This window comes from Amblyomma maculatum, chromosome 10, assembly GCF_055883805.1.
Source record: "Amblyomma maculatum isolate TAMU_Amacu chromosome 10, ASM5588380v1, whole genome shotgun sequence".
NCBI lineage: Eukaryota > Metazoa > Arthropoda > Arachnida > Ixodida > Ixodidae > Amblyomma > Amblyomma maculatum.
The window spans coordinates 143,954,782-143,979,939 of record NC_139353.1 but is presented as its reverse complement, the minus strand read 5'-3'; the positions used below and the strand labels follow the sequence as shown (position 1 = coordinate 143,979,939).

The following is a 25,158-nucleotide window of genomic DNA, read 5'->3' as shown; positions in this document are numbered from 1 at the left end:
TCCACCGTGCCCACTCCAGCTAAAGTAACAGTTTCAATGTCGTCCTTGCTAACATTGGTAACAAATAACTCTTTTAAAGTGGACGAAATAACGGTAACTCTTGTAAGCATGATGGTAACATTAGGTAAACCAAAGCTTTCGGACAGCCATGCCAATTCGAGACTGGCATTTTTATCAACCAGCATGTAGAGGTTGAAATCATCCTCATATACAGTTTTCAGTTTATCAGTAGATACGATGTGAAATATTTTTCCAAATGTTGCAACAATTTAGAGCAATTGCCGTTTGGAGGGCGATATAGAGTAGAAATAATGTTGTTGTTCACTGCCACTTACAGGACTTCAAAATCAGCATTTGAGCATGTGTATTTCTTCAATAAGCTACAACTGTAAATTGTCTTAATTAAAGTCGATACCCCCCACCATGGCGATCAGGGAGATTCAAGCACAATACATTGTAGCCTGACAATTAAAAAATGTCAACATCATTCGTGTACCATGTTTCCGTTAACATGATATCGTCAAATTCAAATCCTATTTCATTAAGGAGAGCTTCTAAACCTGCTACTTTGTTCATGGCTGATCGTACGTTTACATGAAGAAATGTCAGACCTGATAGGTATTTTTCCCCAGTTCTTTTGCTAAGTTACCTGGGGAGAGAACAATTGTAACTGAATAGCGGTCAAATCTTCCGTCAACCTAAACAAGAGCCTCCAGATCACTTCTATATCTGATTACGGTTGCAGATTCACCGCTTCTGCGCATGACAAGTATCTCCCCGTGGCTGAACCAGCCATAGCGGAAGTCGTTTTCCCGTGCCCAATGCTTTGCCGCCGGTAAAAGTGCACTCCCCTGTTTTGTCACGTTTTCTTAAATGAGCATATTTGAGCTGTTATCTTCCAATTTCTTATGGTTTTGCAGCCACGAATTTCTATCCACTTGCCTGCTGAAACGTACAAGGATTCCGGGCGTCTTATCTTTCTTTGTAGGAAGGCGGTGAATGGCAGTGACGTCGTTGTGTGTCAGCTACGGAAGTTCAAGCAATGCTGCAGTTTCATTGACCTTTTCAAGGAGGTCTTCCGAGTCAGCTCGCGGAATTCCGTGGAATTCAACTTTCTATACTCCCATTCCAGCTCATTAAGATCTATTTTAATGACACTGATCTCAAGACCGCCTTTTTCAGCCTCAATTTTGTCAATAATTTTTTTTCATGCCAATCATTTCGTTTTCGTAAGGCCCGCAAGACCTGTGTCGTACTTGGCAGATAGCATCTGCACACTTGCCTCAACAGCACTGACGGTTTCCTTTAGGCTTTTCACTATCTCTTTCAGTTTTGTAATTACAACAACAGTTGGATAGTCGCCCGCTCTTTTTTGCTTATTTTCTTTACATATTGGACAACGCCACTGGGTTCTCGCGATTTCCCCTTTTGACTTGTAAGTCCTCTCAGAGACACCGCAGCAATTTCTCAAATGATACGAGCACAAACGTTCCTTGCATATCATACACTCACGGTCAGTTTCAATAGGTAGCCCACGATCAAAACAACACCCATCACTCGCATCTGTTTCGCTCATCGTTCAAGAAATTTGTCAAATGCAGCAGTCAAAGGCACAGTGATGCAATTTGAAATGACAGGGAATATAGTATATGCACAAACCTGTAAAATACATATGAGCGCTCATAGTTGTCCTTTCTGCCCAAGTGTTGGCGGCTTCGACGTGGCTTGCTTTTATCCCAGGTGTCAGTAGCGATGATTCTGGGCCCTACCTCGATAGAATTCGATGAGCTGCATGTCAGTGTCAGTAGCGCTAGAAAGCCCAAAGATGCGTTTTTTGAAGCAAACCCTTGTTTTTCCTTCCTTTACATTGACAGGAAGTGCGTTTTTAGCGGGTTCCGGGGCATTACATCCAATATAATGGCCGATTTCTTAGCGAATTCAGCTGTCAGTGGGTCTGTCGCCGATGTTGTACTGAACTTCATTTTACAAAATATATCCCGTTTTTAACGGTTTCAAATACTACCCCATGAGCCATGAGCCACCCCTTGCGACTACGGATTTCGAGCATTTATAAATTTGAATGTCCGAAATTGTAACTCGATGCAATGTGAAGTCTCCATGACGCTCATGCATTGTAGATTCCTTGCCTCAATCTTTATTTATGTCGCTGTAGATTCACGCCATCGAATTTATGCATCACGTGATGACGGGGAACCACTGAGCATTATATTATAGAGAAAGAAAGAAAATATGTAGAGGGGACACTCGGCTGAAATTGACCTCAGGAAGTCACACTAGGCAGGCGTTTAGTGTTCTTACCCAATGCCAGAGGGCACAAAGTAAAAAAATGTTTTTAAATTCAAGCGTACAACTTTGCTGTGAAATAATTATCTTGTGCATTAAGGCCACTATTTTAACACACACATGAAGATTAATTTATTGAAGAAATAAGCAAGAATGGAAGTCGGCTGCTCTCTCCGCACGTGATTGTGGGCGTCGTCTGCACCAAAGTACCTCTCGCTTGCTGGACAACAGGTGAAACACGTTCTCCTGCTTGAAAACTCCGGCACAAAATAGCCATCACAGGCTAGTGTTGTGTTTTTAGATTGTAATCGGACGTGTTTCCATACATTGCAGTATGGCATTTAAAGCGCGACCCTCATGCAGGTTTGTTTATTTTAAATACCCTAAAGGCCCTTGCGGGCATTACGTGAGGGAGGTGTAAGGCCGCGGTGGCCCATAGAGCTTTAGTTCAGCGTTAGCGTAAATAGCGGCGCTAACGGAAATAAAGTTAGCGTGCCGCAAACGACTCCCTGTCTGACCGAGTTTTAGTAAAGCGTTTAGCAAACGCCACACAAACTATTTTCTATGAAGGTATCAACAGCTGAGGATATATATTCGAAGTGCTTGCCAGCGCTGCCTGATAGCAAAGTGTTGACTGAAACGAAACAAGGCGGAGCCGCAAGTTGAGCCGCAGTGAGTCGAGACAAGCTCAACTTGAACTCGCGAGCAAAGCGAAACTTTTGGAAGCAGACGAACAATTACACGCGTGCTCTTTCTGCGCGATGTTTGGCCTCTTGTGAACTGTCTACCATTCTGCTGGTGTCTTTCAACTATGCCGTCAAGCATATTGAATGATTCGTGATATTTATCGATGTTGACATGGGCAGAGATTGATGAACTGCATCTAGGAGTGCACGCTCGCGAGCTCGCTCGTGCTGACTTGTTTGAAGCGGACAATTTGGAACTGTACCTACAACGCAGAAGTGAGCCGACCATATACCGCTACCGTTCGAAGAATGGTTTATTTTGTATATCTTCTGTGGACCCTGCGCTGTTTAGGTTTTAGTTCCGTTTCGAAAAAGAGGATTTTGAGCACCTTCACAACTGCTTGCTCTGCCAGGCACTTTCACTAGCGCCCAAGGCTTTAAGGTCCCTGGCCGACATGCACTTTGTATTGCACTAAGGCGACTTGCGTATCCCAACGGCTGGTGCGATTTGGAACCGATCTTCGGTTTGCATTCGTCAGTGATGCCCAGCGTCACAACTCAAACTATCATTTGCATTGTTGGTCGTGTTGGACACCTTTTGAGAGATGTCAACAATATTCACAGCTGGCTGACGGAAGAAAAACTGGAGGAATTCGTAGCAGTGACTATTCACACATTTCATGAAAACTATTTGTGTGCTGCCGTACGTATGTTTCGAATAAGAAATATACACCATATGAAAACCGCCCATATACGCGGACCTCGATCGTTTGCCGGGTAAACGCCAGTTCTGATGCTGAGAAAGAATGGCAAATCTCTGCCAAATGCGTAGCTGAAAACCATCGATAGCTATCTTTTGAAGCGCTCCTCGACAAGTGCCGTTATCCAGTGGGAAATAGAGGAGCCATTTTTTCAGCTTCGCTTTTGGCTTAACTTTTTTTTTACGGCGTGCCGCTCCCGCTCAGATGGTCTCCGGGAGTCAGGGGATCGGGGCTCCTTGTTTACATGATGGCGTCGATGTCGCGCGCTGCTGCTGCGCGCCCTAGCAAAAAAGACCAATAGGGAGCGTTATTGGTTCTATAAGAGTCGGTGTTGGTTCTGTAGGTATTCTATGTGTTGTATCTGCATTTCTATGGGACTTATACAGAAATTCATGTCTTATAGACTGGTACATATTTGTCCTATAAGCAATAGTATTGGTTTCATAGGTTTATCTGTGGGTTGTATAAGAAAAGTATCATTATTTATTTATTTATGGCGCTGAGTTTGCCACACGGCATAAAAGGTGGTGGTATAGCGTCACAGGAATGTGTGGAGCGCAGCCATGTGCAAGAAGTCACACAAACTGCGTGCATAAATGTTGTTTGTTGTCCATAAGTGGAAATGAGAGTCATTACTTGGTGAAAGTCCAGCTTTTTGTAGTATGGTGTTGCGCATATGCGAAGTTCCTGGGCATGTCCATATTAGATGCCGTACATTGGTGTCGCAAGCCGGTTCTTCGCAGTGTGGGCATTTGTCGGGAACTGGAATAGTAGTACTTTGCCACTGGTGTCGAACGGCGGGCGTAAGAGCCACTCCGACCCTCAGCCGTCTCAGAGATACCTCCTCCACCCTTGTTAGATTGGGGGGAAGGGGGTACGTACACGGGGGAATTAGAGCACGTGTACGCTGCCTGAGGGATGCTGATGATGTCAAATGGGTCAGGAGTGGATCCGGTGGCAAGGAATCATGAATAGGTTGTGACACATCATCTGCATGAGGAAGCACGTCTGCTGTTATGGTATTCAAATTTTTGTTGTCTTGAACCCAGTGAATGGTTATAGTCACTGGATAACGGTGACAAGCAGCATGTATAGTCTGTGCGACCCTAAGAGTGCCATGGACTTTCTTTAAATGTTTTAAGGCTTCTTTAGAGTGAGTCATTATTTGTACTTTTTTAAACGTAGGGTCGGCAGGTAACGCTTCTATGGCGTTTAAGATAGCTTGCAGTTCGAATGCAAGAGTTGATTTGGCGTCGGTAACGTAACTTCGATTGGTGTTCAGGTGAGGGTGGGTTGGGCTTATAAAAGCAACTGAACCACCTGTTGGGGTTACGGCTGCATCTGTGTAAATTATACAGTCATCATGTGTTGCGCAAGACGTTTTTGGGAATGATGATGAGAGCTGCGACTTCTTGGTGAGTAGTGGCTTATTAGAAGTAAGGTGGTAGTAGTCCCATGGAGGTGGTTGGTTCTCTAATTCAAGACGAAGGGAAGCTTTTCTTGCTCTGTTCGTCTGTCTTTGGACAGTTAATTCTGCCAGCGAGTTAAGGTGGGCGTACTCCTGGAGCAGACGGATAGGAGTTGATCGAGGCAGTCACGTAATGACTCGCATGGCCTCGTGGTTGAGTGCCTCGAGTGTAGACCATTGCCGTTTTGTCAGTTTCTGAAACTGTGCCTGGTATAGAAGCCGCGGTTGAAAGACAGCACGGACAAGTCGGCGAGCGGTATCTGATCGGGCACCACCAGAACGATTTGCTATTCTTCGAATTAGTCCCAGTGTGTTCATGGCACTTTTTCGTACATCGGATAGCCAAACTGTGCCTTTTCCTGAAGAATGTACATGGAAACCCAACACCTTGGTATGTTCCACTTCAAGGAGGAGTGTATTGTCAATTGTCAACGCGAATGGATTAGCTTTGAAACTTCTGCGGCCGGCCTTATTGCCCACATGGACATAGCATGTTTTAGTGAGGTTGAGGGATAGGCCTGTGTTGTTGAGAAAGTTTTGAAAGATATTTATGGCATTTTGCAGGAAGTCTTGCTGCACCTGCACTGAGCGGTTTGTAGACCACATAGTAATGTCATCTGCGTAGGCTAGCACTTTAATATTAGGAATTGAGGCAAGTTCATGTATGAGAGGAATAAATGCAATATTAAACAAAGTTGGGGCTAAAACTGAGCCCTGCGGTACTCCACGATTAGAAATGAAATGTCCTGTTGGTTTTCCATTTACACGGATAGCAAACGTTCGGTGGGAGAGGAACGCGTGAATTGCACGACAAAGCTGTAAGGGCATTCCAAGTGATGACATAGTATTGAGGATCGCTGTGTGGAGGATGTTGTCGTAGGCTTTCGTGATATCTGTTGCCACGACTGTGCGGACGAGACGACTGTGAGATGAACAATATATTACTTCATTGGCAAAAAGTTGAAGACCATCTTCAGATCCGTAACCAGGCCGAAAGCCAATCTGTGAAGACGAATATTTGTGATGATGGTCAAGCCACCAGGATATTCGAATGGCAAGTAGCTTTTCGTACAATTTACAGATAGTTGGGGTAAGAGAAATGGGGCGTAGAGCACCAAGGGTTGTAGGTGGTTTTCCGGGCTTTGGTATGGGAACTACTATAGAATGTTTCCAATCTGGTGGCATTTCACTGGAAATCCAGATTTCATTGAAAATTCTCAGAAGTGAGGTCAATGATTCACCTTCTAGATTGCGGAATAGTGTATAAGGCACACCATCATGACCGGGTGTGGTGTTTGGGCGGATATCTTCAATCGCAGCGATCAGCTCAGCCATGGTGAAAGGGTTCGTGATCTTATCTTCTGGGAGATGGTTGTCGAGACTGAGTGGAACCGGTGCAGGTTGGCAGTCATAATTGGGGAAGAACTGAACAGCTGCTTGCTTGGCAAATTCTTGCGGTGAAAGACGCAGGGCTATTCGAATACTCTCTGCGTAGTCTTTAACTGAGGGTTTTCGTTCCATTGAATGAAACACACGCCATAGGTGGCGGTTTCCGATCGGAGTACTTATGTGAGAACACCAGTCTGTCCAACGTTTGTGTAGAAGGTGCTTAGAATACCGACGGGCTTTAGCGGTTAGTTTATGAAGTTCTGCTATGGCAATATTATTGGACGGATGCTGACTGACGTATACGTCCATTTGCTTGCGCCGTGCCCAGAGGTTAAGGAGGTGAAGGTCAGGGTTTGGTTGGTCTTCATTGATGGTTGAAGACATGGTGTGCTGATTTAGAACTTGCATGAAAGTAGAAAGTGCCGAATCAGGAGTTATTGAGATGAGGCGAGCATCTGTACGTAGAGTATCCCAAGAAGTAATGTGAATTTTGCGGCGGATTTTACGAAGTGTGCTTGAGGTAAAATCGATTAGAATGGGGGAGTGGTCACTGCCCCAGGTGTCTGATTCGCAATTCCAGCGAGGATTCCCAGGGCCTAGCCACCACGTAAGGTCCGGAGTCGACGCCGGTGCACGCGGGCGGGTACATTTTGTCAAACTGTTGAGAAGTGTAAACGACTGGTCAAAAAATGTGTCGTAAATTTGACGTCCACGCTTAGAGCCTTGTATATAACCCCAGGCTGTGTGCGGTCCATTGAAATCTCCTCCAACAAGTATGGGTACACCTGGGTATGAGGTGCGTAGATGTGTGAGCCATCCAAAGTTGAGTACAGTATAGATATCGGTCGTGCGTAAAATGATACCAATATAACTGGAGTACGTTGGGGCTTAGTAATAATGGCGGTCACTTCTTGACGGGTATTGCACCAACGGGATAGGTCTATTGGAGAATGAGGAGTGGATGAACGAACATATATTGCCGCTTTACCGGGAGCAAGACCACTGCGGCGGTCGGGTATCGAGGGGCAGTGATATAGGCAGTAACCAGATAGAGGTGGAATAGCGTTATGCTCTTGTAAAAGGAAAGCCCATGCATTAAGTTTTCCTTCTTGAATACGGAGCTTCAATTCAGGTAGTTTGTTAGTGAGACCTCTACAGTTCCATTGCATTATAAGGGATTTATGGTTAGTGGCCATTAGTTTGCAGAACAGATGCTATCATTTCAGGCAGTTTCTGCAGCAGTGTAATCAGTGATGTCATTGAAGTTGTAACTGCAGATTTTTGAGGTTGGGCATAATTTGACTCAAAATGACTGTACTCATTAGAGCGATGATGTACTTGACGTGTAGGCTCAACAGGCGATTGGTGCAAACGTTGCAGTAAGATTAACCGACGTTTGCAAAGGTGATCAAGCTGTTGGCGAACTTTGGCAATCTCTTCATCTATGACAGAAATATTGTTAGGCATAGGGGAACTAATTGGTGGAAATTCATCTTCCGTTTGACGAAGAGTACGGGAACTGTGCTTCGAAACAGATGCATAAGATGAGCGGATTTGAGAGGGTGGAGGTAAATATGTTGGCGTCAAGTCGGTACTATCCTCCTCTGTGTGGTTTGATAGAGCAGCAAAACGGTTTGAAATCTTGACTGCATCAAAAGTAGGCTTATGTACTACACGACGTTTCTTGCGAGGGCACTTGGGATACGTAATGTCGTGATCGTTTGTTTTACAGAACGGACACGTGAAGGAGGGGAGGCCGTCCGCTGATTGTTTTGGTAAAGTGTCTTCGGATGCAGGGCATACTTTTTTGATGTGGCCTTGTCGTAGGCATCGGTAGCAAAACACTGGGGCAGGCCGGAAAGGCTTCGGATGAACGACCAGCCCGTTGTAGAACAAATGAGTAGGGAGTTCTAAAGGACCCTTCAAAAGTAGAAGAAATGTGCCTCGGTTACCTAGTTGGCGGGCATTTAGCACAAAGTGCGTGTCTGATAAAAGATCCGCCATAACCTCATTTGGAGGTGCCTTAGGATCCAGGTTATAAATGACACATCTTTGCAAGCCAGGTCCAGATGCTAGGTATGCGTGCACAGGTACATATTGAGAGTCACTGATATATATTTTATCAATATGACAGATTTTCTCAGCAGAAAAGTATCAGACCAGTGCAGAAGCCCGTACATCTTACAGGCTGATACATGCTTGTCTTATAGACCACTACATATTGGTTCATGTGTCTGATACATCAGTATGCCTTTGTTTATGGGTCTTACATGCAGGATCACTCAGTTGGAGATTTTACGTCTTTTTCATTGTTTCCTTTTCCATTTCGGACACATCCCCAAAACTCATGCATTCATCCCGTTTATTGAGTGTTGCCGTAACGTACAATATTAGCCGTAATGACAACTGAGAACGCCGCGACACAAAATATTCTCACTTAATTCTGCGCGAGGTCTCAACAAATTACGTACGGTTGGAACCGCAAGACGCGCGACGCTGTTGCTACTGGATCACTGAATGACGGTGAAATGGATTGAGAGGCGCGCGTCCAAGCAACTGCAACCGCCGCCGAAGCGAGAGGAGTCGACATCGAGCACGCGACGAGTACGGCTCGAGCTGCCGCCGCGGTAGCGCGATGCCGGCGGCGCTTCGCAGCGGAGAGGTAGGTTTCCTTTCTCTCACTCCTACTCCCGCGCAAGCGTTCCCGAGCTGGCCCAACACCACCTTCTAGGTGGTGTTGGCTGGCCTCTCTCATCCTCCTTTCCACCTCTCCTCTGGGCGCGCATGTGCAGCTCCGTAGAGGCATTGGCGCTGGCGCGATCGCTGGTTCGGGCTGGTGGCAGTTCGGTCGGTGCCCTGTGTTTATAAGTTTTCGCCGTTTTTCGGGATGCTTCTCGAGGATATCAATGTTCCAGCGCACGTTCAGCTTTTGATCAGGTGCGCGTGCATCACTTGCAACTTCGGGCTGACGTTTATACTTTGTCAGTGTATGATGTGGCTTTGCGTTGCAGAATGCCGTTGCCTGCACGCCAACAAAGGAATTTGAATCACGCGGTGTGATATAACGCACGATTTCTTGAAAGTATTGATAGAACTTTTTAGCGTTAATCTGTTTTTGAATGTAATGCGCACTGTGTTCAAGTGGCAGAACCTGTGGTGAGGCGCAAGCAGCTACCTCGGCGTTCAATAATGGCGGCGCATCCCCTATCTGCCTCCGCATGAATACGCGCGCAATCGCGGTTGCCGGTATATATGTGCGCCGATTTTTTGAAGTCGTGGTGGTGTCGCGCTCTTGAAATCGCTTATTTTTCAAGCTGTACCGCAATTTTTTATTTCTCTCAGGTGCCTTAGTATTGGAGAGACTACATCATCGGGCCGAAGTCCGCAATCTTGGAATCGAGGGCTACCTGGGGCCGAATTACGGTTCTCGCTCTAAAGTTATAGAGCGTCACGTCAAAATGACGACGCCGTGACGTCTCGGCGAGACGTCAACGCGTGACGAAAATCTGAATCAACCAATGGTCGCCAGGGTGCCGCCCCGGGCCGCTTATTTTCACGGCAACAGGTTTATTCGCACGTCAAGGAGCCGTTTGCTAACTTTTTTATAGATATAGCGTGTGAATAAATTAACTAAAGTTTTATATTTTCGAGAAGCCGCATTTAAAGTTCAATGTCATAAAAAAAATCAAGAAGCAGCTACAGTTTTGCAATTAAATGCTCTCGTGGGTAGCATCTTTTGCCGCGAGGGCGCGCTGGCAAAGGTAAACAAACCGTAAAAATGGCGATTTTCAGTAAAACAGCTGATTCCACGGCTATATAGAGTGCCGGCTTTTGCGCATCGTCTGATGTCAAGGTACTGTGTGATGGTCCTAAATGCGCGGAGAAATCATATCGAAAGCATTGTAATCGGGGCTTCGTTTATTTTTCTTTAGGAAACAGAAACAAAAGAAAGATCGATCGCGGAGCACAGGCAAAATAAACTTTTATGTCCACACGAACGTCTCACACACAAATGCTTCAGTTAGAACGAGCACGGGGAAAAGCAACGCGGTTGAGCGTACACTACCAACCTCGCTCGTTTTCATTCGTTTTGCACTGTATGTCGCCTTCGCCTCCGTCTTTTGCTTTGGGCGCACTGCGGAGCCCAACCACCCTTCAGCGCCAACTTTGCAGTAGTTGAGTTCAGCCATTTGACGCACGCACTTGCTCACCGTCAGTTATGAGAGGCCGACTACCTGTGGAGACGAAATCCTCCGGAGGCAAAAAAAAAAAAAAGATCGAAGCACGCATGACAGCCGCACCGTCAAGAACGGTCGACTGCGAGCTTCATAACAGTTCATCGGCGCATTCATCGCACCACCATTCCGCTTTCGCATTTTCAAGTCGAAATAGGCGTCGGAACAACTCGCCGAACAAGTAGAACGCATTCTCACACACCGCCCTTCGTCGTTGCTCGCGCCGGCGTTGCCGCTTCAGCGCCGCAGCCACCACTCACACCACTCCACCGCGGACGCCGCCGCCATTTTCGCTCTATAACTCGCTCTAAAACGTTTTAGACCGTCTCATCGCGCTCTACAAAAATAGTCTAAAACCACGGGCATAATTAGGTGCGCGAAGTCATCTGTTTTTTCGCCTCCGCGACGCAATCGCAGCATCCCGTGACGCAACTTTTCAAGATGGCGACGGCGACCAATAGGAGCGGGCGTTTTAAAGCGCTCTCAATTATAGAGCGGTCCGTAATACGGCCCCTGGATGCAGTCAATGTTTGGATTATGTGCCAGTATGCGTTGCCGCTGTCATTGTGGAATAAAATGTGTATACGTGCACCTTCTGCGTAACTCATCCCTAGAAAATGGAACATAGCTGCCCTCTCCCTTCAGGTGTCCGCGGAGAGGTAAACACACGCAGGTACTCGATGAGACCAATATTCCATCTGAGACCAATAATCTGATAGACCTACAAAACCAGTAGGATTCCTATTGGTTTTGTAGGTCTATCAGATTATTGACAGCTATAGGTGTACTAGCATTACAGACCTATCTGTTTCACCAGATGCCATAGGACCGATAAAACCATAACCTATACGACCAGTAAACAATTGACCTATAAAACCAATACTCCAGCAGACCTGTAAAACCAATAGGCTAGGATACCCACACGACCAATACTCTGGCAGACCGATAAAACCAATATCAATAATCTGATAGGCTATTAGTCTTCTATTGGATTTTTTTGCTAGGGCGGTAACGCGCTTTTCCGCGAAAGTTCACGTATCTGAGAGCTCGTTTTTGGATGTGAACAGCAGCTGTGATGACTGGCAATACGAATTCAGCTTCAGAATTTAGCCCCGACAGCGAAACTGCGTCAAACCGGCCCGGAAAGCCAACAGCATTGCCCCGATGTTTCGCTTTTGCTGCGCGCTCATCAGAAGAGATAACTGTTCTGAAGGTCAGAACTGTTACCTGCAGGGTGGGATTACTTGCTGCTGCCAGCTAAGAGAGAAGACAGCCAAGGGTCGACTTAAGCGTGCGTCCTAGAACACTGTTTTCTTTCCTAAATCAGCAAATACTGAACACAGAATGGTAGATTTTGCTGCGATGTTGCATTGGTCCCTATTTTAAAAAATGTATACGTTGAAATGTTTTGATGTTTTATTTTTATCAAGAAACCTTGAAACTTTTGTGCGTGTTTTTAACCACAATTGTTTTCTGGTAGATTATTTTTCATCCCTTAATAAATGTGTTGATTTTCACTAACACCATTGTAAAGAGGAATTGCTCCTCTAAAATTTCACACCGGACACTCCTGTACCAAGCAAGTTTTGTTAAACAAAAAAAAAATATTAATGACACCACCCAAAAATCTCGACTTTTCCCGTGGACAGGAAAGTGCGAAGTCGGTTTGACATGCTGAGAAGCACAGAGGAAGCCATGATACGCGACGAAATCACCTGTACGCGGCAAATACCCCCCTCCCGCCCCCCTCCCTTTGCCCCCTAAATCCCTACTAAAATAAATGTGCATGATTTTCAAAACCATCTAATTTAAAAAATTCCCATAACGAATTGCACACCTTCCGAAGAGGAAATGGTTGAAGCAAAAAGATGGTTCCTCTAATAACTGTTTAAGCATACAGCCAATTAGGCTAGCCGATATTGCATAGTTTAAATTTCAAGGGGCTGGGAATGGTCTAGCTGTGAATATAGCATAAAAGTCATTGCATGCCGCTAATGAATGATGCTTATTCTAGGCTTTCGAAGTCAAGGGAGTGCCACTCAACAACTGCTGGGCGTTTATTGACGGAACAGGGCGTCCAATATGTCGGCCATCGCACAACCAGAAAGCCTGCTACTCGGGCCACAAGCGCATGCATCTTCTGAAATATCAATCTATCATGTGTCCCAATGGAATTATTGCTAAGCTGGATGGGCCATATCCTGGCAGGCGACATGACTCAGGTAAATTCATTTGAATGTAGGTTTTTCTTTTGCACTAGGGTAAATACTAATGTACGTAAATAAAGAATATGAGGGATTTATGTTAGAAAGTGCACAAATGCTTTTTTTTCCTTTTTTAGAAATGGGGTAGACCATATAGGATCTCTATAAGTGTATGTATCCTTCATGAACAGTTAATAAACAGATGTAACTCATTGATATGGACACTTGGTACCAAGGAAAACTACACAAAACAATAAGTCATCCAGAATAACAAATCCTGAAGACTAAAGAACCGTGATAAAAAATGAAACTTATGATGGTCTACTTGCTTCTGTACATCTTTTGTGAGATATGGTGCTGAAATTAGGCAAAACTTTAAGAGCTAGAAGTGTAATTGGCACATATTTCCCACTACCTAGGATTAATATAGTGCTACGTGATCTATCTATAGTGGTTCATGAGGCACATATTGGCATCTCATGACAGGATGAAGTATCTCGATCCTACTATGACTGGTCCCATCCCATAATCTTTCACTGTGTATAGCTGCATTCAAATAGCTGACAGCTGCTGAGGACTTTTAATGTGGTACATTAGGCTGAAACGTTTTTTTCACTGTCATTCATGCAGTGATGCAAATTGTCAAGGCATGCCAAATGGGTTCCTCGACACTGTGAGGTACCAAGTAAGATATAAAACGGCATTACAGAGCTATTTCCATTTTCACGCTGCATTATCCTGGGGGCTCACATTAAAATACAGGAAATTAAGTATCTCATTGGGATGGGCTAGTGCTGCCTATTATCACTGTGGCAGAAATGCTGCAAAGGAATTTTTGCACTTGCATCCTGTACATTGTCAGGAGATCAGGTTTTTGTCATAAAAAGCACACAAATATATTTAATAATCGTAGGCCCTCCATAAAAATATTCATGAGTCTAGTCTTTCATATCAGCAGGGATTATGACTGTACACATTTTGAAGTGCAGCCGTCTGCAGATTGCCCTTTTCCCGCTCTGTTTTCACTTAGGAGGTGTTTATATGCTAACAATAAACAATCCACTGGGAAGCATCTGCATAGAAGGAACCTCGGTGTTATTGCAAGCAGCTCACCAAATTGATGAGAAGTCATTTTGAGGGCTCGAAAACCTGACAAGCATAAAAGCAGGTAATGGTGATGAACTGTTGTTGCTTGCAACTAAAATTTTTATTGAGGGAGGCATGATATAAGTATATAAGTATTCACAAAAAAAGTATGAAGCAACACCCCAATAAAGAAGACTTAAACCTTATATGCTTACAGGCAGTTGGTACTTTGGCAGAAATAATAGTGCAAGAAAGTATGCACACGGAAAGGCCATGGAATATAGAGCCGCATTTGCATTGTGTCTATCTCGGCATTTCTGTGTCTTTTCAGTACTGTTATCCCTTCCAGAAACTATGTACCATCTAGCCGTGAAGTCCACTAGTTTTGTTGTAAATTAGTAATCAATTAGTCTAATAACATGCTCATTAAGTAAAATATTTATAGGCAACTAGATTCCCTGATATTTGAAGAGAGCATTCGATACACCAACACTGTGACAGTGGCCTCGATTTTGAAGCACGTGTGCAGTAATGTCCTTTGTGAGCACAGCAATAACACTAGAACATGCAGAGTATAAAAGGTGCACTTTTAATAGGCAGCTTTAAGTGGGTTTTATTGATAAGCAAATTATTTTAAAATCTGGTGACTATATTCATTGCACACTATGTAAAATGTAGCAGGCTTTCCTCTAACATTCTGAATAATGATATAACACCAGTAATTATTCACACCAAGGAAGTTAGAGCTTACATTTTGCAGTTGTACGTGTTACATTCTTCCTACTAGTCTAATGAAGACCAAAAATTAATATTAAGCCTGTACAGAATGTGCAGTAATGCATATGTTATGTCCATACAAGTGGCATTATTAAAACTCTCTCTAAGCATAGGGTAATTCATATCCAAAACTGAGTGCAAAAATAGCACTAGTCAAGAATTCAGTGCATCAAAAAGGCTACTTCACCACTTGTGAGGGGTTTTTGGGACTTCACTGTAGTGACTGCCAGTCTTAGCCGAATGCCCCAGTTACCCACCAGTGAATGGTGTGTAACTTTTGTGTTTAAAGTAGCTTTGCTGATAGCATCGAAAACAGGAACGCAAGCCTTGTCACTCTTCTCAGTTTTAACAATATGCAGAACAGTGAGAGGACTGTTTGCAAAAGGCAGTGTGCTCCTTTAGCTGAACATTTAGGTTGAAATCTGTTTGCAAATGTAAACAAGGCCACACAATGCCTGATTTTGGTATGTCATACTTGGGCGGCACGCAACACACTTATTGTAATCTTTATGCTCTGCACTGCTTTTGATCACCATCCTTCTCTGTTGATGTCAATTGTTTCTCAGTGTTCCCCGAAATAATTTTCCGGGGCCAGTAAAGGCCTGTAATGCATCCAATAGAATTCTGCCTGCTGCCATCATTCCAGAATATACTTGCTGCAGCTTACTTATTGCAAGCGATTGGTTTATGGAAGCCATTGGCATGTCATTCTCATGAAAACAATGTAGCTTGTAACTCAAATGACAAGATAATTTATTTACCATTCCTTTTTGCACATGCTACAGTTCACATTGAAATGAGCAAAATGTATAGAGCTTTTATGGAAAGTGCTGCCAGCGCTAGAGTTTAAATGTTTGGCCATTTGAAAGCCGTTCTTGCTGTTTGTTGTCATCCTCAGATATAAGGTATTTACGCCAGTATAACACGCGTTTTTCCTCATTCATCAGTTTCAGAACCTATTTCAAGTTATATTTGGAATCAAAGAATGAAAAAGTGCGAATTATTTTCTCACTGCTCCGCAATGTAGCTACTGTGCCCTCACCACCAGACTTGGAAGCTGGTAGGTGCTAGAAGCCAGCATTCTAGATCATTAATGGGGTTGCATGGCATCACATGTCTAGAGCTGTAAACATGAAAAGAAGCCAGCGAGTGCCATTAATACAGCGTAAACACTGAAACAGTTGAGTAATGCGGGGAACGAAAAGAAAGGTGAATGGCAATGAGCTCGACAGTATGAAGCTTGATCATAGCAGCGCCAAGGTGGCGATGGCGGTAGCCGTTGCTGCATGGGCGACTGCCTGTTTTATGCGTTGGTGAATTTCCAGTCGTTGATGCTGTCACATGCATTTCTGAAGCATTAATTGACTTTCAAGTAATATCGACATATCCTTTACTGTGGCCTTTTTGTGAGCCGCTGCCATTTTCAAGGTCTTGTTGCCAATTAGAGTTTATTTAAACAACGTATTTGAATGCAATTGTTCTCAATATTTTCTTTATCCTCCGTGAGGTCCCCATCACATTGGTTACTTGTGTGCAATTCAGGTATGAAGCAGTTAATCATGCACTCACTGTTATCAGAACAGTATATATGTGACTGAGATTAGGGTGAGTTATATACAGTTGTGTCATAATGTCAACTATAATGAAGAAAAGAGCAAACAAAGTCAAGTTTACAAACAGTACTTTTACAAGTCACTTGCATATATTACTCACAATTACTCAACAATTACACACCAGGCTGAGCCGCTTCACTGCGTATAAACTTTGCAAGGTAGTCTCCTTTCTCATGTAAATTAATACAAATACTTTGGCCTGACCATAACTTGAAACCTCACCTAAATAAAGCATATCTATAACATTGTTGGAAAGAGGAACAGAAAACTAGGCTACCTCAGACACGTCTTAAAACGGGCTTCCACAGGCACAAAACTGATAGTGTACAGGTGCTTGTATGACTCTTACTTGTATATGCCTGTGAAATATGGCACCCACACCCCAAAACAATATCTAAACTTGAGCAGGTACAAAGATGAGCCTTACGCTTCATTTTCTTTCAATACCAATGGTTGATTCCGTAACCTCCCTTTATAAGAAAGCTGATTTGCTTTCCTTTTCCAGAGACGAAAAGAAAAAATAGAATTTTTTTATTGTGTGATTATTTTATTCCATGAGTGGAAAGAATGATACATATATGAAACATGAACGTGCCTATGCCATAATAACCGTAGTAGACGTCCAAATGTACAAATATTGCAAAGGCTGTTTGAAATATTCCCTTTTCATTTAACAGCGTCCGAACGGAATGGGCTACCAAACCAAGTTATAAACGCACAATCTCGAGATCAATTTTCACCCATGTTGCTAAGCATTTAAAGCAATCATTTGTATAAAGAGAATCTTTTATTACTTGTATGTTATTTTTTTTTCACCTGTATCTTATGACTATTTTGTTGACACTATTTTATTGATTCTAGTGTATAGACTACATCTTTGTTCCTTCTGCTCTACATTTGCCTGAAGTTTGATGTGTCCATTCTTACCTTGGTCCTGGTTGGACTGGTATTATATACAAATAGATAAATAAATAAAATAATGTTTGGTCGGGGGACAGCAGCGATGATGGTGCTAAAGCCTTTCTACTTGCTTACGCAGTTGCTCGTGATCTACTATAACTTCCCTGCTTTTTGCCCGGATTTGCCTGGAGGACAACCCTTGCTGCCAAATGCTGCCCGTCTCCTCGGACTCTTCTCAGCCGGTTATTGTCCTGCCACTTTGAACTTCGCGCCGTTGGACGACAAAAACGCGCTGCCACCGCGCTACGACAAGCAAGACACACCGCCACCGTCATCAACTAGCGTACAGTGTATAAATTGTCGACCGATGCATCCGCTCGTCAGTGGGCGTGGGACAGCAGCGATGATGGTGCTAAAGCGTTTCTACTTGCTTACGCAGGTCAGTTGCTCACTTTCACTATATTCTAAGCGTACTAGTAATCGCTGTTTACTGCTTGTCCCATGCCCACACACTTTGGGATGCACCGTTGCCGATTGTATTCATGTTGTGAAGTTGTTTTTGTTGTCAGGGGATGTAGAGTCGAACCCTGGTCCAAACAAGCAAGGCCTGAGTAACGAGGATATATTAGTTGCAATTAATGACCTGAAAAAATCTATGGAATCGCGCCTTGGGGAAGTAATGGCCTCTTTGAGCGAGGTAAAGGCCAGTCAAAAACAGCTAGATACCGGTCAAAAACAGCTAGAGGCCAGTCAAAAGCAGCTTGAAGACATAGTGTCAGACGCATTACATCGACTGGCAGCTCTCGAGGCAAAGGAAAGCGATTCTACAGCACTTCTGGATGGGGCTGACGTGAAACACTTCGTAACTAAAGCTGTTCTTGATGAAAGCTATCTTCTGCGGACACGCCTTGATGAATTTGAAGATCAGTCTCGAAGAGATAATCTTATATTTTACGGTGTCGATGATGCAGCAGATGAAACATGGGCGGAATCTGAGCAGAAGATACGGAGCCGCCTTCTGAGCTCATTTTCCCTTGAACTAACCGATGAAGGCATTACAAGGGCACATCGCCTTGGAGCTTTCGTTGAAAAGAAATGCCGACCGATCGTCGTGAAGTTTGCGTCGTTCAAAGTTAAAGATGGCATTTGGGCTCAGAGAACAAAACTTAAGAATACAGGCGTGTCTATACAGGAGGACTTTTGCAGAGCAACCAGGCTTTCGCGGAAAAAGCTCATGGACTATGGTAAAGCAAGTGGCCATATACAACCTGCGTTACAACAGGCTGTACGTCAACAAAAAATGCTACGTATATTCTGCCGACACGGATGCCGTATGCGAAGTTGAAGCGCCTAGCGGGCGTGCCTCTGAAAATGACGCAACAGCCCCGCCTGCATCACATCTGCCTGCATCAACTTCTTTCTCAGGTTCGCCATAGGAAAACGCAGCCTTTCAGGCATTACCGAATCCACATTACTCGATTCTTTTCACTAACATTCGCAGCATTTTAAATAAACGAGACTCATTGTCAGCCCTAGCCGACACGTGTCTTGCCGATGTGATTGTCCTGACCGAAACGTGGCTGTCTGAAAAAGTTGATTCTCGGGAACTGTTCACTTGTGAAAAAAATTATAACATTTAGAGATTTGATCGCTGTGAGCGCGTTGGTGGTGGTGTTTTGATTGCCGTATGAGATGAAATTGCTTCCTATGGCGTTCCCGTGAATTCTTCACTGGAATTTCTCTGCATTTGCTTACGTTTGAACCACAAGGACGTTTTATTTTGCGTATGCTATCGACCACCTAGCTCACAGCCTTGCTTCTGCGATGACCTACATGACGCCATTAATTCGGTCTTTTCTAAGTTTCCGAGGTCTCCTCTTTATATTTTTGGCGATTTCAACCTTCCCGCGATTTCATGGAACAGCCCCTCTTATCATTTGTTACGTCCTTTCTCAGAATGTTCTGCATTCATTGAATTGTGTTCTACGTTCAACCTTGATCAAATCGTTAAAGAACCAACCCGTGTTACTCAGACATCTGCCAACATACTTGATCTTGTGCTAACCACCTCTCCTGAAACTATATCTTCAATCAGCTTTCTTCCGGGCCTAAGTGACCATAGTGCAATCCACCTAACTATGCCTTCACGCTCGGCTCGCTCTCCAAAAAGACACAAGCTACTTAGGAATTACAACAAGGCGGACTTTCAAGCTATTAATGCAAAGCTCGAGCGCTTTTGCGACACCTTCTTCCCGCAGCTCTGGAGTCGTTCCACTCAAGAAAACTGGCACGTGTTTAAAACGAAGGTGAATGATCTCATAAATGAATATATTCCCACTCGTCGCGTTTCCTGCTCCAAACAAGCACCCTGGTTCAGCGTATCGCTAAAGCGCCTCCTAAATAAGAAGTGCATTTTCCGGCAGCTGAAAAATTCAAAATTATTGCTGATAAATGGCCCCTTTATCGTGCTGTCGCGTCACAGTACAAGCAGGCGCTGCAGAGCGCTAAGCATGTTTTTTATCATGACACACTGCCTCATTTGCTCGTTTCTAACCCGCAAAAATTTTGGAACGTCGTAAATATGCGCAAAACAAAAGAGGTCCGACTTCGCTCTATGATTAATATCCCGGTTCCCCCTCACAAGTGTTGAATTGCTCTGAACAATACATTTTTCTCATCCTTTAGTAATTCCGTGGTTTCCACCTTACCCGATATTGCGGTTTCTGAATCGATTCAGATGGAGCCTATAACTATCAATGATGAAGGTGTTGCCAGGCCTAATCAGAAAGGAAAGCTTGCTTCAGCTGCAGGGGTCGACGGTATTAGTTATAAGTTCTTGAAGAGTACATGTTTATATTCATCCATGATGTTGTCCGAAATTTTTACGCAGTCCATCCGCAGCGCATCACTGCCTGACGACTGGAGGATCGCCAAGGCGGTTCCAGTCCACAAATCTGGTGACGTTCATAATCCTAATAACTACAGGCCTATTTCCTTAAAATCTATTCCATGCAAGCTCCTTGAACATATTATCTATTCACACCTTGTTGACTATCTGGAAACTAATTCGTTTTTTACAGATTCACAGCATGGTTTTCGTAAGCATCATTCATGTGAAACTCAATTAATTGCATTCACTAATGACTTGATTTTTGCACTGGACCACTCTTCTCTCAATGATTGCATATTTATCGACTTTGCAAAGGCTTTTGACACCGTGTCACACCAACTGTTACTTTATAAGTTAAGTAAATTAAATATTGATAATGGTATTTTAAAGTGGATTGAGTGTTTTTTAAGTAATCGAAGTCAGTATGTAAATGCTAACGATCATGACTCCCCCATTTTCCCCGTAACCTCTGGCGTTCCGCAAGGATCAGTTCTAGGGCCTCTTCTTTTCCTTATCTATATTAATGATCTTCCTTCCTCAGTTACTTCCAAAATAAGACTTTTCGCTGATGACTGTGTTTTGTACAGAAAAGTTACTAACCAAGATGATGCATGCGCTCTTCAAAATGATCTGAACATAATTGGAACTTGGTGTAATACCTGGCTTATGAAACTAAATGTTAACAAATGTAAATTAATGAGAATTACGCGCACGACTAATCACAAAATTCCGTGCTCATACTCTCTTGATGACACCCCACTGACCAAAGTTAACAAGTATAAGTATCTTGGTGTTCAAATAACTGATGATCTGTCCTGGAAGGCTCACATTGAATATATTACTAACGATGCCAACCGCATGCTTGGCTTCATTCGTCGCAACTTTTCCCTTGCCCCTATCTCTGTGAAACTACTGCTCTACAAAACACTCGTCCGCTCAAAAATTGAGTACGCTACTCCAGTGTGGGACCCATACACTAACTCTCTCATTGTGTTGCTCGAGTCCATCAAAATCGCTCTGCAAGGTTCATAATGTCGAATTACTCCCGCCATGCCAGTGTTACAGAAATGAAAAGAACGCTTAATCTTCCGGATCTTGCCATTCGGCGCCGCATTTCGCGCCTCTGCACATTTCATAAAATATATTACGGCAACGAAAACTTAAAGCAGTCCCTGTTTACTCCTCCGGCGCACATATCGTCCCGCAGAGATCACCACCTAAAGGTGCACATCCCACAGTGCAGGACTGTCCAATATCTTAATTCCCCAGAACTGCCTCGGACTGGAATCACCTGCCTTCCACCGTCGTCGCCATCAAGGATTCTGAAAAATTCAAGGATACTGTTAATGCTTATGAATTGTAACTGTTTAATTGTTTGTTTCTTTTTATTCTTATTTTTTTCCCCACTCCTCTCTGTAACGCCTGACCGGCCTTGAGAGTAATAAAATGAAATGAAATGAAATCATACCTGTACTGCACTTCTGCTATGACTCATCACCATCAGCATGACTATATGCCCATTGCAGGACAAATGCCTTTTCCATACACCTATGTTTATACAATCAAAAATTTTCAGAATCTCTGCTGATGATCTTTGTTGCCGAAAAGCTGACCAAATGCATGGTAGCATGCAGTGCCTCTAGAAATAACCCTCATCTAGCATTCAGGTAGAACGAAAGGAAGAAGGTGGTTTGCACGCTATGAAAAGAACTGAACAAGGGTAAATGGGGTACGCCTCAGTTCGCAGATGAGCCAATATTTCGACAAGTGGACTTGTCTTCGTCTGGGCATGAAGATAAGTCCACTTGTCGAAACATTGGCTCATCTGCGAACTGAGGCGTACCCCATTTACCCTTGTTCAATTCTTTTTCATACCTCATCTAGCATGTATTACTTTTATTATTACCTTTAGACAACCCTGTATGGTTGTACAAATGTAGTGCAAATGTAGATAAAGGGTTTTTGAGAAATGCAAAGCAATAATTTAAAAATAATCAATTTTCAGCACTTGAATTCAATTGTGTCTGTTACTGGCTAGCCAGTAGTGAATTGGTGGATATATGTACTCACATTAAGTTATTTTTTAACCTTCCAGGTATACTTTGGGATAGTGGTGCATACGCTAAGCTGGAAAGGCTGATGGATGGAAAACAAAGAAGCTTTGTGATATACGGAGACCCAGCATATCCTTTGCGACTGCTCTTGTTGAAGCCATATGAGGGATCCAGCTTGTCAACGACGCAACAGGCCTTCAACTCTGCCGTGAGCAAACTTCATCAAGCAGTTGAATGAGGTTTTGCAAAAATTGTGTCTGAATTCGCCTTCCTGGATTTAAAAAAAAAATCAAAAGTTACTCAAGCAGCAACATGGCCAGATGTACACAGCAAGTGCTTTGTTTGCGCCAACTGACACACCTGCCTTTATGGTAGCCAAGTTGCCTCTTATTTTAACTTACAGCCTCCAGGTTTAGCACAGTATCTACATTAATAGTCTCAGGTAGTCATAAGCCTCATTACCAGTGAGTCTCGCTGCGTTATCTACCATTTTCTGGCCATTCCTAAATGTTAGCTTTTTGTGCAATGCCAGCCTTAGTATGTATTTGTCTGTAAAGTATTTTATGAATTGGCTTTCTCCTGATTGATGTATTATTATTTTGTTTCGTATGTCAATTTCATGATGTGTATCATGTTTTGGAGTTGGTAGTATTCTGCATGGTATTTTTGTTTGGGTTGCTCTGAAAAAAATCATTCTTGGACAATTATTAGAGGAACTGTCTTTTTGATTCAACCATTTCCCTTTCAGAATGAGTTCAATTCGTTGTGGACAATTTTAAATTATATGCTTTTCAAAAGCATACACATTTATATTAGTAGGGAAGGTGCATTAAGGGACCGGGGGGGGGGGAGGGGGGAGGGGAGAATCCGCCGCGTACAGGTGGTTTCGCCGCAGATCACGGCTTCGCTCTGTGCTTTTCAGCATGTAAAACCAACTTAGCACTTTCCTGTCCGCGGAAAAAGTCGGGATTTTTGGGTGGGGTCATTAATACTTTTTTTTTCTTTAACAAAACGTGCTTGGTACAGGAGTGTCTAGTATCAAATTGTTGGTTGGTTGGTTGGTTTGTGGGGTTTAACGTCCCAAAGCAACTCAGGCTATGAGAGACGCCGTAGTGGAGGACAATCAACATATTTATTAAGTGATGAAAAACAATCTATCAGAAAAAGAAAGAAAAAGAAAAAACAAACCTTGCTTGGTATTTCCTTCATGGCTTAGATTCTCCGTCATCTCCATCCACACATGAAATCATGTCTATTGTGCCATATGCCCGATTAGAATCCCTCTTGAAACCAAGCTTCGAGTGACCGACATTATTAGTTAGACTTGCCAGTTATGCTTTAAGGAATACTAAGTGCATTTAAGCACTTCTTACCTAGTGCACTGCTAATCTTAGCATATCTATCCTGTATGATGCGTGACCTGAGCTCTATCAAAAGCAGTGCCTTCTCCTATATTTTGGCTTTTTAAAGTTCAGTCAGTCGGATTTCAATTCGCACCAAGCCTGACCTGCCCAGTTTCCAGTGTTAGCAAGTATTGCCTTGCCTACGAATCATTTGATATAAAGGAAAGACCATATTTCTATATGTAGTGTCCAGCAGGCGTCAACGACCCTTTCTATGGACTTTATGGACTTCTATGGCTCACCTGCTACAAAATACTTCACAGGCATTCTTTTGGTCACTTGTAGCAATGGTTTATTTAGATAGTTTTTCAACAACAACCTCCAAAATACGCAAGAAGTTTTCTTGCTGTACTTCCAGCTGCTGCGGAAACATTTCTCAGTCGGCTGCTTCACGTTTCAGTCATTCTTGTTCAAGGTCAAGCTGCCTTTCCTCTAGAGCCAGGCGGAGAGATTCAAGAGCAAAATCTTTTTCTTTGAGAGCAATTTCGTGACGCATTCTTTTCTCAAGAAACTCAATGTCTGCAGCATCCTTCGTTCATTTCCCTATGAAAAGAAACATACAGATGAGAGTAACATTATCCATTACAGCCTACACATGCATGTACACATTAGGAAATATGCAATGTCAAAAATAATACACAATGCCATTGATGTATGCATACATCTGTGGATGAAGGTGAAGTGTCTTCATGTTATTTATATGAGCATGAAATTAAGGTTAATTACTTGCTCCATTGCTTCTGATGCTGTAATTATTAATGTAAAACTTTACAACATGCTTTAGTTGCATACCATAATGAAACTTACTGAGTGGTCTCAGTTTAGAGGTGGCCTTCACCTTTATAATTAATTCTTGCCATGCTTCCTGCACCAGATACTGTGCAATACTCAAGCTCATCACACATGTTTGAACATTAGACACCAAGTTTTGTGCTACATGAGAGAAAAATGTTGTATATGCCCATGTGCAATTACCCCTGAGCGGCTCGCATCTTGCGTCCTGTTGAAGGTTCTTTTGAGGAGCTTGATCTCCAGTAGAAATCTGGCTGGGTGCAGCTGGTGATGGCGACTCGAGATCTTGATAATCGCGTTCACCTGCTATAATTGCATCCAGTAGTTGTATGCAGAGTACGGATGATCAAGTGCTGGAAGAAAAAGAACCATATGTGCAACATAACCTAATAAAGAACTATATAATTAAAGGAATAGAAATCTTCACTATCACATTGATGACAAATGTGTTTGTTAGTAAGTTTGAAGTAATTCATTACTGATGTATATGTAGAGGTATGTGCAAGTACGGTAGATATTATTTTTCCTGATTACGTTCAGGTATGTGTGACATTTATTCTCTTGTTTCCCCTACAGGGAACCTGCACTGCATAGGT

General features: G+C 43.3%; 1 protein-coding gene across 2 annotated transcripts in view; it reads left to right on the top strand.

The window, feature by feature from the left end:
- Positions 1 to 23,198, top strand: part of LOC146177612 (uncharacterized) — a 28,555-nt gene extending 5,357 nt beyond the window's left edge. Inside the window, exons 2-4 of one of the 2 annotated variants that reach the window (XM_084581166.1) lie at positions 12,858 to 13,065; positions 17,563 to 17,862; positions 22,409 to 23,198. In XM_084581166.1, coding sequence (XP_084437292.1) covers positions 13,012 to 13,065; positions 17,563 to 17,862; positions 22,409 to 22,453 — 399 coding nt within the window. In that variant the 5' untranslated portion in view covers positions 12,858 to 13,011 and the 3' untranslated portion in view covers positions 22,454 to 23,198. The remainder of the gene's footprint in view (positions 1 to 12,857; positions 13,066 to 17,562; positions 17,863 to 22,408) is intronic. The other variant, XR_014701332.1, reaches the window with a different exon arrangement.
- Positions 23,199 to 25,158: the final 1,960 nt, after the last annotated feature.